The sequence below is a fragment of the Falco peregrinus genome, chromosome 1 (assembly GCF_023634155.1).
Source record: "Falco peregrinus isolate bFalPer1 chromosome 1, bFalPer1.pri, whole genome shotgun sequence".
Taxonomy (NCBI): domain Eukaryota; kingdom Metazoa; phylum Chordata; class Aves; order Falconiformes; family Falconidae; genus Falco; species Falco peregrinus.
In genome coordinates, this window is record NC_073721.1 from 25,769,698 (window position 1) to 25,783,051 (window position 13,354).

The window sequence follows — 13,354 nt, forward strand, 5'->3', positions numbered from 1 at the left end:
TGGACAGAACCTTTTAATTGCTAGGGATCCTTCTGACTACTTGTTTGACTTGATTTTAACAACTTACAGTCTGCATCTTTGACCTTTAAATAGATACAGTGCTTCAGGAACTGACTGCAAAGTTTCTTCTCCCCCAGTTTCCTGAAGTGTGTTGTTCTGGCCAGTTTGGTGGTGCCTGAACAATTGAACTGCTTCTTGGTTAGAATGACAAACAGACAGAGTCAGCCAGCACTGATGTCATTTCTGTTTCCCGCAAGGCGTGCTCCCAGTGTCCGGGTGATCGTGCAGAAACAAGTAGCGAAGTAGTGGCTTGCAGAGAAGGGCAGCAAGCAGAGGTGTGCCAGATTTTTATGGAGAAGAGTGTTCACAAATGAAGCCTACAGCTGGCAAGGTGATACTTGTGAGTTGTGGTGCTTGTGTGAGGAAAGTCTCATCTGCCTAAAGCTGTTGGCCTCACTCTAGGATAGCTGGCTGCAGACAGAATAGGTATTTCTTCTGCTTGCTCTTCTGCAGGGTTTCTGTAAATTCACTTTGTCTCCAGAATTTGCACTCCAGTAGCAACTATTCATTGCTGCCCACTCCTGACCCTGCCTCATTGCCCAGGACGTTGCTTTGGCCAGACTGTAAAGCCTGCTGGCTAGAAGCCAACGGACATGGGTGGATGAAGGTGTGCAGGAGCCTGTGGCATATTTTGCTGGGAAGCTACGCTATGGAGTATTAGGATTTTAACTGAATGTAGCATGTAACAGCCCAATGAAATTGGACATTGATGTCCACGTTGGCAGCACTGTTACGGTTCTGCTTCTGCTAAAGCAAAGGGAGAGGTGCTTGCCTTTCCTAGCAGGACTCAGCATCTCCCTTGGCTTGGCTAACTGAAGGTGTCTTGTGCTCCACATAGTAAGTACCGACTTGCTGAGAAACAGAGATTTTAAGTCAAACTCTGTAATAAAACTGTAACTTTGTTTTACTAGCTACTCAAGTACTGTCCTTCTGCTTTTGTATGTGTCTCCATTTAACAAAACAAGTAAGAGACTGCATTTATCTAACAGTGGCAGGGAGGTAGTTCAAGGGCTGGCTGCTCTAGGCAGGCGAAATACTTTTTTTTTGAGGTTGTTAAGAATTTTACAGAGGCCAAAATGTGAACTTCCTTTAAAGAGGCAGAATTATCCTGTGCATGCTCACCACTCCATAAGCCACCACAGCAAATAAAAAGAACCACTCTGTTTATTCAATCTGAAATAGATCAGTACAAAATGTACAGAAAAAGCAGTACAAATTTACAAATATACATAATCTGTTTTTGCATTCTTCAGTCACCAGACTCTGTAGGAGCCTAGCTTAAAAAAATTCACATTCCTGATACTGTCTCCTCTGACCTTCGTAACATTGCATCTGAATCCTGCAGTCCAAACAGTTAAGTGGTAGTTGGAGGTCTGTCCTCGAGCTCTTTATCGACCACAATTGCCAAACCCTGTGTAAACGCCATTATTTAACTGCTTCTTTAAATCCTCTTGGCACCTCAGTACACCTTCTTCCATTGCTCTTTCACATACCACCACTCATTTAACATTATTTTAAAAGAATTTGGCAGAGACAAGGCAACAGGTCCAAGCATTTGCTGTTTAGAGCTATTGGAAGGCTTGAGGGAAGTTGCTAATGTAGCTGGAAATACTGCCATCCAAGGCAAAAGGATCTATGCTGCTGGCAAAGATTGCATTAGGATGTAAAGCTATTTTTAAAAAAAGCTACAGTAATAACGAGAATCATTAAAAGTGACGTTTAAAATAAATAAATAATAAATAGTAATAAATAAAGCTATTTTAGAACCAGTGGAATTTTAACACTCAGCTAGCCTTTTAAAACAATTTCTTTGCATGTTTTCCGTGAAGGTACCTCAAATAATTAAGTATCATAAATATTGTCAATTAAAATACTATGTTCAGGGTTGTTTTCCTCCAGGTTCATAAGCTTTTAAAAGCAGCAAGAAGAGTGGTCTGGTTTCTCTCCTCAGAACTTGCTTAGATGGACGCTTTTATAGGAATTGTCTTTAAGGCTGTTGAATATTTCTTTGGTGCCGTTCTGCCACTGAAGAACAAGATCCATAGGGGTTTTCCCTTGCTGGTTAAAAAAGCAGAGGAAGGAAGATTTAATTTCAGCCAGTGATTGTTGAGTCCTTTGTCCTTCCCTAAGTGTTTGTACAGCGCATCTGCCTGGTGTGAGACCCTTCTGCATGTGCAGGGCCAGACTTACTCTCGCCTCCCTGAGATGAGAGTCCTGCTCGGGCAGATCTGGTCCCAGTCATGGTCAGACTCGTGACAAAATTTCCCTGGGTTTCAGTGAGTCTAAGCCGTGTTAGCAAATGCCATGACTAGCACAGCATGCAGGTGTTTCTTTTGATCTAGTTTAAACTGATTAGAAATACATCTAGCTGAAGCCTCCATAGGACACTCTTCTGTTTAATTGAGAACTCGGATAAGAGTTTGTACTGGTTTAATTAGGTTATGAACCACATCTAAATTAAACGGGAGTAACTTTTGTATGCAGACAGAGCCTGAGAGAGCAAGTCTTTGGCCTTTGGGGCTGTACCTTTCATCATTTTCATACCCTGATGAGGGATAATGCTGCTTCAGAGAGCGTGGGCAGCGAGTAGGGAGTACCATGTGCTGCAGTGGCTGTTTTCTTCCTTGCCCCCGGATTTGATTGATTGCCGGTCAGTCAAAAACATTGTCTGGCATTGGTAAAACCCACGGTCCATCCCACTGCTGCTTGGTTTGGGTTTGGGAGAAAGGTTTGTGATGTGCTATGCTTTTAACCAGTGTTACATTGCTCCAGCAACCAGCTCGCTGCTGCTGTGGCAGCTACGAACAGAGCCAAGTTTGGGGCTTCTCAAATTGAAGCTCTGCCGAGCCACAGGGGTTTGCTGCCCAATGGTCAGGTTAACAGGCAGTCATCTAGATGTAGTGCTTGGGCTCGTCATCAGCTGTGCGCTTAACAGAAAGGAGATTTCTCTGACAAGCCAAGGTCTTTGTTGTCTCAGCAGCTGTGCAGAGAGCAAGTGTCTGCTGTATCTTTTCAATATGTGATAATGTGTAATTAAAATAAGTCATAGAAAGATGTGATGATGTTTTAAGTTGCAGCTGATGGGTTCTGGTTTTAGAAGAGGTACTGGTTTTTCCTCTTCTCCCTGACCTCACCCATGTTACGCTTTCCCTGTGTCATCTCTGCTTTAATTAACTCTGCAGCGATCTAATTAAGCCTGTTCACAACAGTCTCTCCCAGCCTTGAAACCTATGAAACTGCTCTGAAGGGAAACTTATCCTAGAGCATTTTGAATTACTGCATTTTTAAAATATTACTTACACAGTTCTTTATAGTTAGATCTGCTCCATACAGAATCAGAAGCCTGATCATTTTGTAGCGGTTCAGCCTTACAGCATCGTGCATCGGTGTGTCTCCTTCCTAGAGGCGTGAGACATGGACCACAGCATCAATCCCACTGGTCCCACACCACAGTCCAGCCTCAACCATGTAGCCAGGGATTTTTACAGGCAAGCGGAACTACTGAGGCAGACAGCAGCTTGATGCTACCTGATAACTGCCAGGTAAGAAGTTGTTGGTACTTACTCTGTCTCTGGCATTGAGATCTGCTTCACAGGCGATGAGGTGCTCCCCACAGTCATACTGACCCGTTCTCACAGCCACGTGCAAAGGGGTGCTGAGCAGCTGAGAGGTGGGAGGAGAAAGCAATCAGTGGCATGGAACAGGTGAAAAAAGCTTCAAGAACAGCTGCCAAAAGAGCTTTTCATCTCCAATTTAAAAAGCTGCAGAGTCCCCAAAGCACATACCTTGTCTCTTGCATTTATGTTTATCCCTTTGTCCAGTAAGAATTTCAGAACATCCAGGTTCCCCCCCCGGCATGCCCAGTGCAGGGCTGTAGATTCAAGCTGCGGCAGGAAAAGCAAAAGGAAAGTAATTTAATTAATTCATGATTTTATTTTAAAAAAATCCAAAGCATTTTGATCAAATTTCTAAATTAATCCAAAATAATTTTCATGCAGTTTAACCTAAAGCACTTCACTGTGATTACTGAGTTGCTCCTAGTAACAGCTTTTCTTGTTTTGCCCTGATTTCTTTACTACTGTGAGTTTCTCACTCTTCACACTTGTTGAATATTGCTCTTAAAGACAGAGATCTTGGCAATGCTGCTGTGAGAAAGGACGTGTTTTGTCTATTCTGTGAACTTAGAAGTTATCTTTAGCCAGATACCTGGCTGGTATGTGCGAGTTAATATTTTTTATTTAGTGCCTTTTGTGTTCTAAAATGCATAGAAGATGAAGCTCAAGGGAAAGAATAGGTTTTTCTTTAAAACAAACAAATTTATGCAGGTTCACAAAGTGAATTAGAACCCTTTTCATCTGCAAGATTCAGCTTGTCTACCCTCACTCAGTTCTGCTAGGACCAGTGGAGTGTCCCTTGAAGGTCTCACTCTGCCTGTCATTCCTCCTCTTTCTTACGCTCTCTGTGAGCACTGATGGGTTAAGTAAGGGGGAGCAAGCCAAACGTTTAGCAAAGGGACACATTGCTAGGAGTGGAGAAGTAAAAAAAACAACCAAAACCACCAGCTGCAGAAGCTGTTGATACTCTGCTACCCTCATGGCTGGCATTCCAGAGGAGCAGGGGTTCCTCCTGAGTGCAGCCTTGAAATCCTGGTCGAGAATGCATGCGTTGCGTGTAGCACGAGATATGTGCGTGGGACAGTGATATCTCCACCACCTGCTAGCAGGCTGAAGTGGTAGCCTGACCTCAGCTCTCTTACCCCACGTTAGGCTTTGTTGTTTGTGGCAGTCTGGTGGCCAGCATGTTCCTCCGCTTCCTGTGTTTTTCCAGCAACCATTTTGGAAATGGGAGGCAGACGCCCCCTCCTGAAATCTCTTCTCAGCAGTGTTATTTTAAGGATAGACTTACAATATGCTGTAAGGCCTTTTAATGCTCCTCTTCTATAAGAAGCACTTCTATATGTGCTTCTCTTGGCACTTAGAAAACAAAGAGCAGTTTTTTGACAGAAGTGTGAACTGATGTACATACCATGTCTTTCTGTTCAAGCCGGGCTCCAGCTTCCACCAGCTTCTTCACCACCTCTAGATGTCCTTCAGAGCATGCCCTGTGCAATGCAGTGCGTTTGTACTGGCAAATAAAACAGTGCAAAGTCAGACATTAAATATGGCACAGAGAGGTATCTTTAAATCTTTTCTCTCCTCCTCCCTAGGATGATGGCAAAAACATACTTTATGCTGATTCATTTTCAAGAGCTAATACTTTTGAGACCTGAAATCTGCTAAATTTTAATAGCATCGTGATAGCTCAGAGCTGCCTACCCAGCATTTTAAAGGGTATGAGAAATACCTGCAGTATGGCATTCAAATTTAAAATTATGCCTGTTGAGTTCCCCCATCGAACATGCTACACTGTGTTTTGCAAATGCAGCTTATGCATTATGGAGTATGAGGGCAGGCAGCATCACTTTTTTTGTCATTATGCAGGCAAATTTCTTGTCTCTTCATCTGTAGCATTGGGTGATCACCTGTTACAGAAAATCAGGGTCTCCTGGACACCAACAGCTTGCTTTTAAATAAAAAAAAGCCTTCTGGGGTAATATTTAAAGGGTCTTCATGGCCCCTTTATCACTAGAAAACTTGATATACAAAATTTCCAGCATTTATTTACTTCCCCCTACCCTTTTTTCTCCTCCTAACTGTGGAAGCTACAAAACCTAGTGGTAAAAGTTATTTTTGCTCTGTAGTGACCTCTGTTCTGTAGCCTGCTTTGCAGTAAGAAGGAAGATTGTACCTCATCACAGACATTTGGATCCCCTTTGTCTGACAGGTATTTTTCAATTACTGGCAACTTATTCTCCAGTGCAGCTCTAAAGAACGTTGGTATATCCACTGGTCCTGTCTGATGGAAAGAAATAAACAGGGCATCAATGTGTGTGGTGCAAAACCCCATCAACGTTTTCCCAGAAAAGGGTGCTTTGAGATAACTTACAATAACTTCTGGTTCTGGTTCAGGTTCCTTTAAAACAGGTGCTTTCACTTTCTTGCATTTTTTCTTCTTCCTCAGCTGAATAATTTTTTCAAGGTCCTCCAAGTTTTCAAGTTTTGACCTGTCCTCTAATTTCTTCTTCTTCAGCTGAAATAAATCAGGGAAGCCAGCAAGGTGAGCTGAGTGTGACCACCGCCCCCTTTCAGAGTGGCAGGACAGCATGTGATACTATTTCAGCTGTGAATCCAGCTAAGACTGGATGAACTTTGAAATGAGTTGGCTGGTTTTTTACAGCTAGGGCTAATTGGCCATTAGAATAAGTTACTAAGTGTGCGAGAAATTCTACATCAGCTGTAGTTTTTCATACATCATTGGACCTCTTCCTAAATGCTGCTTCAGCCGTACATTGTGGCCTGGGTGGCATTAATTTTTGGTCCATGTTAGGCCAGGAGTCAGAGCAGCACTGCAGCCCCTTTGGGCCCAGCAATGTAAGAAATCTCACGTCTCGTGCGGCTGACGAGCTGGGAAGCCCCTACCGTTTTAGCTGACTTCCACTGAGCATATCTTCTTCAACCACCTTTATGATGCAGCCCCTTGTTTATTGTAACTGATCCTCCTTGATAAAAAAAACACCCTTAAGTGAAGAGCAAGATTTATACCAATCTTAGAATTTTACAAGTGTTACAGTTTGGTCAGCTGCAGCGAATGTCCTCTGTGTCCTTGAAGGGGCAGTTCAAGCCTGCTTGTAAAAAGCATCCCTGCATGAAGTCGGCATGGGACACTGCTAACATCAAGGGCAAATGTGTTGCCTGAACTGAGATCCCAGGTACTGTGAGGTGTCCGTGGCTTCAGAAGGGGGGTTCACAAACAAGGGGTAACTCAGGGTGAATACAGATGACAGATTCTGTCCCATCGTGATGTGAAGGTAAATACATTGGTGAAAACTTGTCATATGGTATACATTTTTTTTTCAACTGAATTCTTTTCAAGTTATTTCCACCTGTTCTTTTATTGTTCTCTGCATTTAGGATTTGATCTGTAGATCGTTGACTTAATGGAAAATAATAAAGTTGGCTGAGTGGACTGTGGGTCAACTAGAAACCCAAATAGTTCTTAGGACCTTGTTTTGGAGGTACTCAAAAAACCTCTGTAGCAAGTATTGATATCTCTGTTGAAGTGAATGTCAGTAGTGTTTATTTAATATTTCTGAGGCTCACTTTCCCACCCTTCTTTTTTCAGAACAAAGTCTTATGCCCCCTGCTAGTTAAACCTTTTCATTCCCAAAATGCTTTAAATTTTTAGGCCAGTTGATTGCTTATTCACCAAAGAAAGCAAGATGTTACAGCTACTGTATTTTTGGGGGGAAAAGCATCAGTTCTTTGGGCTATGGAATTGTCGTGCTCTAGGAATGCAAAATGGTACTTTTCTGTAGACCAGTATCACTTTCATTTGTAATTGCTTTTCCCAAATGTGCTAGTAAATCATGCAGTGTTTTCATAAAAATAATATTTTCAAGGTAGATAAGGCTTCTGGCTACAGAAATGCTCTCTTACATCCTTTTTGGGTTAGTTATTTTTGGTGCTGGTCATTAGGTGTGCAAGCTGGAGGTGTTTCACCAGCCAGGATTGCTCCCGACCCCATACTGAAAGCAGGAGGGACCCCCCAGGGTTTCCATCAGACATTACAGGGAGAATTTTGGGTTCTGCTTCACAGCGTTACTGCCTGCACCCACAGGCTACAGGAGTCAGCAGGTCTCCATGGCCTTCAGTGGACTTTAGACCAACCCCTTTGGTGGTGATCTCCCAAGGGTTTACCTAGCTCACCATGCATGTATTTCTAGCTTAGAAAGGAGGCAAAATTTCAAGAACTGCAGCAGAGAGTGCACGCAAGATGATAGAAAGCCAAGCACAAAACCCAGGAGCCTACCTCTGCTTCTCGTTTTTTCTCCTTCTCATAAGCCAGATCACCTCGGGTCAGTGAGTGTTCAGAGACTGTCTTTAGGTCCTCCTGCTTCTCTAATCTTACAGCAGCTTCATACTCTCCATTTCTGAAGTCCTCAGGGAGGAAGCTGCCAGTCTCTTTATCGTCCGCTTTCTTCCCAGTCACCTGTAAAAGCAAACGTGATCTAATGTAAGTAGCAGTTTCAGGAATGCAGTACCCACCCCCTGGGAGCATGGATTACCGGGGGGGGGGGGCTAATTGCTTGTCATTCCTGTCCTGCTCTAGGGGTGTGTGACAGACAGAGCGCAGACCTTGTTCAGCCTGTGCCTGGATTAACTGTGTATGCGGACGGACACAGCGATCTCACTTGCAGGCATGCAGCAACCCCCCTTGGCATCTTCGGGGCTTGGATCGCCATCCATGAGGCCAACTCAGTCGGCTTCCTGCCTGGCAGGGGCTGGAGTGCTGCTGTACTGGAAAATGCCGGGGAGTTGGGAAGAGCATCCTTTTTGTTCAGGGTTTCCATGTTGGCTTGCCAGAATACGTGAGGCTCATGAGAAGGCTGTAAAAGGCTGTGGGGGAAAAAGCCACCAGCACCCTGTGAGTGCTGAGCAGGGGAGCTGCGCAGGTACAGTGGGAGGAGAGCCTTTCTTCCTTGGCACCTTACGGTTTTATTGAAGCACATTCAATGCAGTTACATCGGGTTGCTGGGTAATTCCAAGGCTGGTTTTACCCGTCGCTGGCAGTACCAAAGTCCCCGTGTACAGCACTCAGCAGAATAGCAGGAGGCGGCTCCTGCGCAGCAGCTCTGCAGCAGCGCGGCTTTCCAGAGCTTTCACAAATACTTCTGGTGCTCAGTTGAGGGTGTACAAAGAGATAACTTGTGAAACTTGGTAGAGGCTGTTGTGTATTTTGAGAGTGTTTCAGTAAATTCACATGGTCTGGACTGCCTTTCCCTTCAATCACCTTGTAAAAATGTGTGTGCTGTAACGTTTAACGCTACAGGAGCTGCCAGGGCCTTGCCAAGGAGCGCAGGACAGCACTGACCAGTCAGGCCGCGTGGCATTGCATCCTAACAGAGCCATCCGGGGATAAAACAGTTCCTGCGTGATGTTCCAGTGTTTCACTGGATCGTTCCTGTTTTCTCAGTTTATTGATCCAATCAGGCTTACTTAGTCTGGACCCTGCGATGGGATGTCCCGTTACTTGTGGTCTGGTTTAGACATTTTTTTTCAAAGACTTGATACACCGTGAACAGCAGTGGGTGTAGGAACCCACTAATTTTCTAATAATAAACTAACAGTTTATTATTAGAAAATAATACTATTACTACACTGTTTTTTTAGTTTTAGAAAATACTTCTGTTTCCCTGCATGGATACCTCTTCCCAGTCCCTTACTAGATTGCAATTTACTCAGTGTGATATAAACTTAACAGCTTCTAGAAAAATAAAAATGAAAATCAAGGTCAAAGGACAATAGTTAGCTAAATTTTGGTCATTCTCTTCTTCCTGGCAAACTATGTTCTGATGCAAAATCCAAACAGCTATGCAGTTGTATCAGTGGTGAGCCCCCTTCCCAAGGAAAAGTTAAAGTGAGAATATAATAGGATAATGTAGGGTATATACAGGGTTTGCACCTAGAGCGCAGCAGTGCTGGTAACCTGTTAAATCACCTCAACGATCCACAAAGGTTGTTTCTCTCTGCCTGGTATAAGAAAAGAGATTATGAATAAATGAAAGAAGATTGTACCTACCAGGTCTTCTACTTTCATCATCATCATATTGGCTGGTGTCTGGAGGTTGTACTTCTGTATGGCTGAAACTCCCAAGCGCTCAGGCTGGCTCTGCAGGGACCGCCACGCTAGCTTTGCTTATATATCTTTGGGAGAACTGTGTTTGAATGAGATAATCTTCCAACCTGGGAATCCAAGTATGCTCCTTGGGCTTGCCAGCTGAGAGGTAGGCTCACGCTCATTCCAGACACGTTAACGAGCCAGATCTGGTGTCCGGGCAGGGAGGGGGCGTCAGTCGGTTGGCGAGGAGGGGTGAGCCTCACAGTCTAACCACACCGAGTATGTCAGTCGGAATGAAATGTGACCTCATCGTTCCTTTGGCGGTGACTGCACGGCTCAGCAATGCGAGTCATTCTGTGTGCCCGGTGCCCACTAGGACAGCTGTCTGTTGATAGAGCATTATAACTTCATCTTTTTTTTTTTTTTTTAATAACTGACATTCAGATGACTGTAAGACACTGGAAAGGGTAAGTGGTTTATGTACAATAGTCATAGTAATATCTTCCTGAGAAATGGATTATGACCCCTTAAGTCTCAGAAAGCCATTCTTTTCACTGCTATTTATTCTTGGATGATAAACAGTTTTAGGGGAAAGGATTTTTCTCATCATGATGGCAGTCTTCTATATTTGTTGGAAGGAATTCTCTGAAGGGATTACTGAGCCAGAATGATGTCTCTGGTGCTAAAAGGGCCTATGACATGATAAGTTACAATCAGTGTAAGATCCTAAAACAGCAAGCTTTGCATTTTTCTGGGACTTTGCCAGTGATCATAAGCAGAATAATAAATTATGTCCTATTGTGCCAAAAAATATATAAAACTAATACTGTTTTCTCAGGCAATACTTTTCTTTTGGATATTAGATATTAGGGGTAAAGAAGTGATTTGTTCATTTTTGGAGATAAGATGGGATCTAGGCAAATACATATACAAGTGACGTGTGTGTTTTGGGGAAAAGGAGTTACTGAGTCCTTTGGAAAAGCTTTTCTTGTGCTGTGAATCAGAGCAGCCTGGAAGCAGAAGAATGAACATCAGCAGAAGGGAATTTTATAAAAGGAAGATGCACTAATCCTTGCATTTGAAGAGTGTGGATAAATGCCAAGAAAAATCAGTTCTGCAATGCTTGGAGCTCCTGTCTGGTATAGGCCTGACTGTAGGCATGCAGGTCACCTGGCTGAAATGAATACAACTGCTCAGGTGCTTCCAGTACAACATGTACATAAATGCTTCACCAAATGGAGAACTATCTTGGGTGTTGTTTATATCATTAGCATCATTAACAGGCTGCGTTCCTGACATTGACCTTTCAAGGTGTCTCTCCTCTGAACTATCCCCCAGTAATCTGAGTACATCCAAACTTGTCTTCTAGTGCCCATCATACCTATGCCCTCCCTTTCCCTGAAATGAAGCTGGACATCAGGTGGTTCCTTTACTACTCAGAATATATATGACATTAGAGGATGAGCCCCAGAACTAAAATAGAGTATGTGGCAGCAAGAGAACCTTTCAGAACATTTTTTTCCAAACCTAAGTACAGCCAGGCTATCATTCCCCCCGAGTGGTATGTCCTGAATCACGCTACCAGGCTTTTTTTCACAGAGTTTTGTACTCCTGCTATATGTCTCTACGATAAGAGGCAGCTTGGTTTAGCTTTTTCTTGTTTACAAATGTGCTCTAACAGCTTATCTTGGTCTGTTTTGTTCTGTGACACTTATTTGGGAGATTGTCTTGAAATCTATAGCCCTAGCAGGGCAGCTGCAAAGACTGCTTCTGGTTTAGTGGAAACAGGTCACAGTAGAGACCTGATGTGGGAAGAAAAATGTAGGGGTTTGCTTTAAAAAAAAACCCCTATTTTAAAATCTGTGAACTACCTCTGGCTCCATTGTATTTGAAGCTTACTTTTCCTTTTTTTTTCCTTTGCTTTCCTTTTTTTTTTAAACAGCCTTTTCTTTTTTTTTTTTTCTTTTTTTTTTTTTTGCTTCCTCTTTTTTTAAACAGCCCGATCCATAAACCTGACTCAGCAAAATCTAAACTGGAAGGTTTAAGCGGATAGCTCTTCCTCTGCAAATGGTATGTGAATCCAGAGCTAGAGTCGCTTTACGGGAAAACTCAGTGCTTTGAGAGGAGACACAAACCCACTTCTCACATCATGAGTGCTGCCAAAAAACCCCAGCTTATTTAGAGATAATTTAGTAATTATCTTTAAAATATCCCTTCCCTGATGACTAAAAGAACAATAAAGAACAGAAAAGGATCTTCCTTGATTATCCTGAGTTTCTGTGTGAAAATGGCAGCACACAGAAACTCACTTTAACCAAAGGCTGGAATCTAAATGAACCTAATGGTAAATGGTGTTAAGCTAAATGTCATGTAAACCAAGGTAACCCCATTGAAATAGTAGAAATGCACCGATTCATATCAGCTAAGACTCATGGCTTACTGCTGTTGCTTAATATTGGAGGGGGAAGTAGTATAACGAGCTTGCAACCTTGTGCTGGACTGTAACCACTTAATCACCTTTCAACAAGTGATTTCTCATCAAGGTGGTAATAGCAGATGGTCAGTGGGAGATGTGTAACAGGAATCTGAACAACTCGTGCCACTCCGCTAAAGGATAAGGGCAGAGCAATGATCTGCAAGGTGTAAGGCAATCGGATATTGTCACAAAAAAATTTCACAGACAAAACCACAAAAGAGCAGTAGGTTCAGCATGACAGAGAGAAAACTATATGGCACACCCCGTTCCCTGCTGTCAAAAGAGAAGTTGCTTGAATAGTGTAAAGAATTTTTGTAATTAATTTTTTGAAGAGGTTAATGGTACAGTGAAAGTGTTGTGTGTGATGCAGATGATATTGCCACCTCCTGTCAAGTGTATTACCATCATGTTTTCAATGCCGTCACTGCTGTACTTGGCTATCTTATATTTTCCAGCACTCTGCCCTTGGCTCTGTCCTTGCATCTGAAGATGTTGCCCTTTGGAATGCTATTGTGCCTGGCTGTCTCTGTCCTTTTCCTGCTGCTAAATAAGTAAAGACATGAAAATAATCAGTTGCTGGGGAGTGGTTATGCACCTAAGAGGGTATTAATCCAGCAAACTATGTTCCATGTGTGTCATGTCAAGGATTAATTCATATCCAAGGTACACATAAGCAGCAGTAACCCATAGCTTATTCCTCCTGGATTACTGATCTGTTGGTGTGTAATGGCTTGTTTCTTTCGCAGTATGTGTGAGCATCCAGCGTGCCTTACATATACACACATGCAGCAGAGCAGTAAAAGTGTATTGCAAGAACTGTATTTATTTCCTCCTCTCTTTTAGCTGTTTGTTTTCCAGGAAAGGCAGGAAACACTTTTATTTGTCTAACATATACTCTTTGACATTTACTGTAAAAAAGCAGTTTGAGTATGAGTTAACTATAATATGCAAGTTATACTGCTTGTGCTCTAACTTTTTCAACATAGTGATATATTTCTAAAGTGATGAGGGAATTGCTACAGCAACCACCTAAAAACAACTTGGAGACTTCTTATCAATGTATACTTTTGCATATAAAACCGCTAAAGAGAAACACATTGT

The 13,354-nt window shown here is 42.8% G+C and overlaps 1 protein-coding gene across 4 annotated transcripts; it reads right to left on the reverse strand.

The window, feature by feature from the left end:
• Positions 1-158: 158 nt before the first annotated feature.
• Positions 159-11,700, reverse strand: ANKRD1 (ankyrin repeat domain 1). 4 transcript variants are annotated; one of them, XM_005238922.3, is made up of 9 exons: positions 9,739-11,700; positions 7,969-8,148; positions 6,046-6,189; positions 5,848-5,955; positions 5,086-5,184; positions 3,846-3,944; positions 3,625-3,723; positions 3,361-3,459; positions 159-2,118 (listed from the first exon to the last, which is right to left on the reverse strand). In XM_005238922.3, exons 1-9 carry the CDS (start codon positions 9,763-9,765, stop codon positions 2,008-2,010), a joined length of 966 nt encoding a protein of 321 aa, XP_005238979.1. In that variant the 5' UTR covers positions 9,766-11,700; the 3' UTR covers positions 159-2,007. The 4 variants fall into 4 exon arrangements, with proteins under 4 accessions (XP_005238979.1, XP_027644706.1, XP_027644707.1 ...); XM_027788905.2 differs by having other exon boundaries at positions 5,848-6,189; XM_027788906.2 differs by having other exon boundaries at positions 7,969-11,700.
• Positions 11,701-13,354: the final 1,654 nt, after the last annotated feature.

Excerpts from the sequence above, each read along its gene's own strand:
- ANKRD1 (XM_027788904.2), bottom strand. The coding sequence starts at position 8,217 with ATGCTCCCAGGGGGTGGGTACTGCATTCCTGAAACTGCTACTTACATT. Across the intron at positions 3,724-3,845 it reads ACATAAATGCAAGAGACAAG|CTGCTCAGCACCCCTTTGCA; the intron begins GTATGTGCTTTG and ends CCCACCTCTCAG. Across the intron at positions 2,119-3,360 it reads ATCTAACTATAAAGAACTGT|CAAGGGAAAACCCCTATGGA; the intron begins GTAAGTAATATT and ends TTTTTTAACCAG.